Source organism: Lipotes vexillifer, unplaced genomic scaffold, assembly GCF_000442215.2.
Source record: "Lipotes vexillifer unplaced genomic scaffold, Lipotes_vexillifer_v1.1 scaffold1798, whole genome shotgun sequence".
Lineage (NCBI taxonomy): Eukaryota > Metazoa > Chordata > Mammalia > Artiodactyla > Lipotidae > Lipotes > Lipotes vexillifer.
In genome coordinates, this window is record NW_006789032.1 from 150,686 (window position 1) to 156,018 (window position 5,333).

Genomic DNA, 5,333 nt, shown 5'->3' on the forward strand with positions numbered 1-5,333 from the left:
TGGAGGGAACAGGCTTGCTGAGAAGCCTCCTAAAGGAGCTCCACTCTCAGGGCGAGTCCCACTGCCCAGGGATGCCCACTGGACTCTCCAGGCAGCGCCAGGCCCGTTCAGCTGCCCAGAGGAGACACTGCAAGGGTCCGTGCAGACAGCACACAGCACGAGGGGCACGTGGGACCGTACAGCCGCTGTCACGCTTCCGGCTGTGTGCCTACCCGGAGCGGGATGCAGCAGGGGAGAGGCCAGAACAGTCCGTGAAGCTTGGCAGTGCCGGCGTGGCTCTGGCCGGGCATGCTCACCAGTGAGTCCTTGCACCCCCTCCCCGCCCTCCACTAGGAGGGCAGCTTTAGTATGACCAGGGCCTCGAGGGCAGCCCTAATGCTCTGACCCGTCCCATGATGTCACCAGACCCTCCAAGGCCACAGGGTGGCCCGTGGAGGCTGGTGATGCACAGCTGCCAGTCAGCCTAGAGAGCGGTGACCTGGGTGAGCTCCGTGTTGGGTGTGGATGGGCTCTGCGGGCTGACAGGCACCATGGGCAGGTCCACGCCTAGTCATGCCGGCCGTGGCACCATCTCAGAGGTCTTGCGAGCACGAGCCACATCCTTGGCGATGCTGCGCACGCGGTCTGACACCTGCACCTCCCGGCGCAGGGTGGGCGCGCAGCAGAACTTGCGGAAGCAGGCCTTGAAGTTCTCGTCCAGGAAGGCGTAGAGGATGGGGTTGAGGCAGCTGTTGACATAGCCGAGGGCCGTGCAGAAACGTAGGATGGCCACCACGGTCTCACTGCCTGGCTGCACGCCCAGCCCTTGGACCAGCACAAAGACCTGGACGGGCGTCCAGCAGCCCACGAACACAGCCACCACCACCAGCACCAGCCGCGTGATGCGCCGCAGGTTCCGGTCCTTCTCGCGGGAGCCTGAGAGCAGGCGGACGCCTCGCAGCCGCCGGATCATCAGGCTGTAGCAGACGGAGATGATGAGCACAGGCATGAGGAAGGAGAGGAGGAAGATGCAGATGGCAAACACGGGGCCCCAGTAGTCCTGCGGGCTGGGGATCTCCACCAGACACTCAGTCTCTGCAGGGGAAGAAACAGGGTCAGGGCAGGTGGGCAGCGAGAGAGCCACGCAGAGCCAGGGGAGCGTGGCACTGGGGAGGAGGGTCCCCTGCACTGACCTTCATCCTCAACCTGTGCCGAGCCCATGATGGCAACGGGAACGCCGACAACAGAGGCCAGGGCCCAGATGGCCACGTTGACAGCCTGGGCCTTGCTGGATGTCCGGACGTCAAGGGCACGGATGGGGTGGCAGATGGCCACGTAGCGGTCCACGCTCATGGCAGTCAGCGTGAAGGTGCTGGTGAACATGTTGTAATAGTCAATGGCGATGACCGTCTTGCACAGGGCGTTCCCAAATGGCCAGAAGCCCAGGAGGACATCTGTGCCCTGGAAGGGCAGCGTCAACAGCACCAAAGTGTCCGCCAGGGCCAAGTTAAAGATGTAAATGTTGGTGGCTGTCTTCATCTTGGTGTGTCTGCAGAGAGGACAGGGAGGAAGACGCTTCATTTGGCCGCCCTGGCGGACCTGGCAGCGAAGGGCAAGGGGCCCTTCCTCTTGGCCATCACAGGGGGCACATACTCTGCCCCCCCCGCTAAAATGTAGGTTCATGGGCCCAGCCCAATGCCATGGAGCCTGAAGGCAAGTATTTTAACAAATTCTTCAAGTACTTACACACAAAAAATGGTTCGCAAGACCTGTCTGCCTTGGAAAAGGTGGGTGGGGGGTGGGGGGAGCAGAGTGTCTGCCTGACCCTGCATGAGAGCAGAGACAGGGCTCATAAGACAAAGAACCTGTCCTCCTCCCTTTCAAGTCTCCCCCAAGACCTTTCTTGGACCAAAATGTTGGCCCTTCCACCAACAGAGGTTTCCAGGGGCTCCAGAATCTGGAAGAGCACACCAAACCAGGCCTCACTGTTGCCTAGCAACCGAAACAGGAAATGGTGACAGGGATGGGACAGATGCTAATGGGGTCTGATTGTATGCAAGAACCTGGCATGGGTCTGGAGAAATTGTGGGTGCTTAATAACTATCTGCTAAATGAATTAATAGTTGTTATAATGGTGATGGTGGTAGTGTTGGTGATGGTGGTAATTATGGTGGTGGCGGTGGTGGCAGCGATGGTGCTGGTGATGGTGGTGGTGGTGCTGGTGGTGGTGATGGTGCTGTTGATGGTGATGGTGGTGGTGGTGATGGTGATGGTGGTGGTGGTGGTGGTGGTAGTGATGGTGATGGTGGTGGTGGTGATGATGGTGATGGTGCTGTTGGTGGTGGTGATGGTGGTGTTGGTGATGGTGGTGGTGGTGGTGGTGATGGTGATGGTGATGGTGCTGTTGATGGTGATGATGGTGGTGGTGGTGGTGGTGATGGTGATGGTGGGTGGTGGCGGTGGTGGCAGCGATGGTGCTGGTGATGGTGGTGGTGGTGCTGGTGGTGGTGATGGTGCTGTTGATGGTGATGATGGTGGTGGTGGTGATGGTGCTGTTGATGGTGATGGTGGTGGTGATGGTGGTGATGGTGGTGGTGGTGATGATGGTGATGATGCTGGTGATGGTGATGGTGGTGGTGGTGATGATGGTGATGGTGCTGTTGGTGGTGGTGATGGTGGTGTTGGTGATGGTGGTGCTGGTGCTGGTGGTGGTGCTGGTGCTGTTGATGGTGATGGTGGTGGTGGTGGTGGTGATGGTGGTGTTGGTGGTGGTGGTGGTGGTGATGGTGATGGTGCTGTTGATGGTGATGATGGTGGTGGTGGTGACGGTGGCAACACCAGAGACAACAATGTTCCATGTCAGTTAAGCTGCCATGAAGGAATCTGGGGTTCCTTTCTGCCTCTTAGAGAGAGATTAAGAATAAGCTCAAAGAGGCCTTAATCATGACCAAATAACAAGGACAGTGATGATGGCGATGCCTGTGCCAAGTTCTCCACTTGGATTTTAACTCATTTAAGATTCAGAAGCGCTATTTTGATGCCCAGTCTGCACAGGAGGACATTCAGGCTCAGAGGATCTACGTGGTCTCAAGGCCACAGAGCTGGTAAAAGAAAAGTGGGTCAAGAGAACTAGAAGAGCCACAGACACAGGAGGAGAGATTTGCCACAGGCCCGCCTGACAGAGGACTGCTGTCCAGATGCACGAAGAACTCCTGATACTCAACAATAGGAACACAGACAGCCTGCTTAAAAATGGGCCAAAGACCTTAACAGACCCTCAGCAAAGAAGATACACAGACAGCAAAGAAGCACATGAAACGATGCTCCACCTATGTCATCAGAGAAATGCAAATTAAAACAACAATGAGGACTTCCCTGGTGCCGCAGTGGATAAGAATCCGCCTGTCAATGCAGGGGACAGAGGTTCGAGCCCTGGTCCGGGAAGATGCCACATGCCGCAGAGCAGCTAAGCCCGTGTGCCACAACTGCTGAGCCTGCGCCCTAGAGCCCGTGCTCTGCAACAGGAGAAGCCACCGCAATTAGAAGCCCGTGCACCGCAACGAAGAGTAGCCCCCGCTCGCCGCAACCAGAGAAAGCCCACGCAGAGCAACAAAGACCCAACACAGCCAAAAATAAAAAAAAAATTTTAATAAAATAAAACAACATTGAGATACCACCACATACCTACTAGAATGACCAACATTTGGAACCCTGACACCACTAAATGCTGGTGAGGACGTCAAAAGGTACAGCCATTTGAAAGACAGTTTGGCAGTTTCTTACAAAACAGACTCTTACCATAAGATCCAGCAATCACCCACCCTTTGATATTTACCCAAAGGAGTTGAAAATATATCCACATAAAAACCTGCACACGGATGTTTATAGCAGCTTTATTCATAGTTGCTGAAACTTGGAAGCAACCAAGATGTCCTCCAGTAGGTGGATGAATAAATAAACTGTGGCTCACCCAGAAAATGGAATATTATTCAGCAGTTAAAAGGAATGGGCTATCAAGCCATGAAAAGACATGGAGGACCCTTACATGCATATAGCTAAGGGAAAGTAGCCAATCTGAAAAGGCTACAGACCGTATGATTCCACATTCTCGAAAAGCAAAACTAGGAACACAGTAAAAAGAGCAGTGTTTGCCAGGGGTTGGGAGGTGGGAAAGGATGAAAAGGCAGAGCACGGAGGATTTTTAGGGCAGGGAAACTATTCAGTGTGATACTGTAATGGTGGATACATGCCATTATATATTTGTCCAAACCCATAGAAAGTACAACACCAAGAGGGAACCCTAAGGTAAACTATGGATTTGAGGTGATTATGATGTATCAATGTAGGTTCATCAGTTGTGAAAATGTACTATTCTGGTGGGGATGTTGATAATGGGGGAGATTATGCCTGGGGAGGGGAGGGCAGGGCAGGGACTATATGAGAAACCGCTGTACCTTCTCCTCAATTTTGCTGTGAACCTAAAACTACTTTAAAAACGTTGCCTGTAAAAAAAGAGCAGGGACTGGAACTAGGTGTTCCACTGAGGCAGTCCACCCCGGTGCCGCGGCTCAGAACACATCGTTCTGCCTCTGAGCCCGGCGTGCTCACAGCAGTTCCCGGGCATCACTCTCCGTGGGGACTGCTCGTGGGCAAGACGACCTCCCCTCTCTGCTCTAATCAAGATGTGCCTCTGAGGGTTTTGATGCCCCCACGCAGAGGAGAGAGCCCACAAGAAACACAACCAGAAGGAGGAACAATCCCACCCCCACCCACATTTCTCACCCATAGCACACCCTCCAGCCACGAAGGGGCACGTGAGTCTAATACCCCGGGGTCAGCACTGGGGGAAGGGCAGCTGCTCCTCGCAGCCCCTTGTCTGAGCACACACATGACACACACCAGCACGTACAAATGTACAAGGGCATGCTTACACACATGCACACACACGGACACAGCCACAAGGGCGTGTGCACATGCACACATGCGTGTGCACACGTGCGTGTACCCACATGAGCACGTGTGTGTTCACACTCGCACATTCGTGCCCACTCACATACATGTACAAACATGTACATGCTCGCATGTATTGTGTCCACGCACACATATGTATGTACAAGGTGCAGTATACACACGTATATGCACACACCCAGACGTGCACACACTCACATACGTGTGCGCATTCACAGTGGTGCACAATCACGTGTGTACACACATTTGCATGCTCACGTGCGTGCGTACACATACATGTGTACACGTGTGTACACACATGCACACGTGCATGTGTCCCCGCGCCGACCCGATGCCATCTCCACACGCTGTTCCCACCCTGTCCCCACATTCCCCCCACGCTCTTC

At 54.5% G+C, this 5,333-nt stretch overlaps 1 protein-coding gene across 2 annotated transcripts in view; it reads right to left on the minus strand.

The window, feature by feature from the left end:
* Nucleotides 1-5,333, minus strand: part of OPRL1 (opioid related nociceptin receptor 1) — a 6,311-nt gene continuing 978 nt past the window's right edge. The window contains exons 2-3 of one of the 2 annotated variants that reach the window (XM_007462220.1): nucleotides 1,173-1,528; nucleotides 1-1,074 (exon numbers count right to left, since the gene is read on the minus strand). In XM_007462220.1, coding sequence (XP_007462282.1) covers nucleotides 551-1,074; nucleotides 1,173-1,528 — 880 coding nt within the window. In that variant the 3' untranslated portion in view covers nucleotides 1-550. The remainder of the gene's footprint in view (nucleotides 1,075-1,172; nucleotides 1,529-5,333) is intronic. The other variant, XM_007462221.1, reaches the window with a different exon arrangement.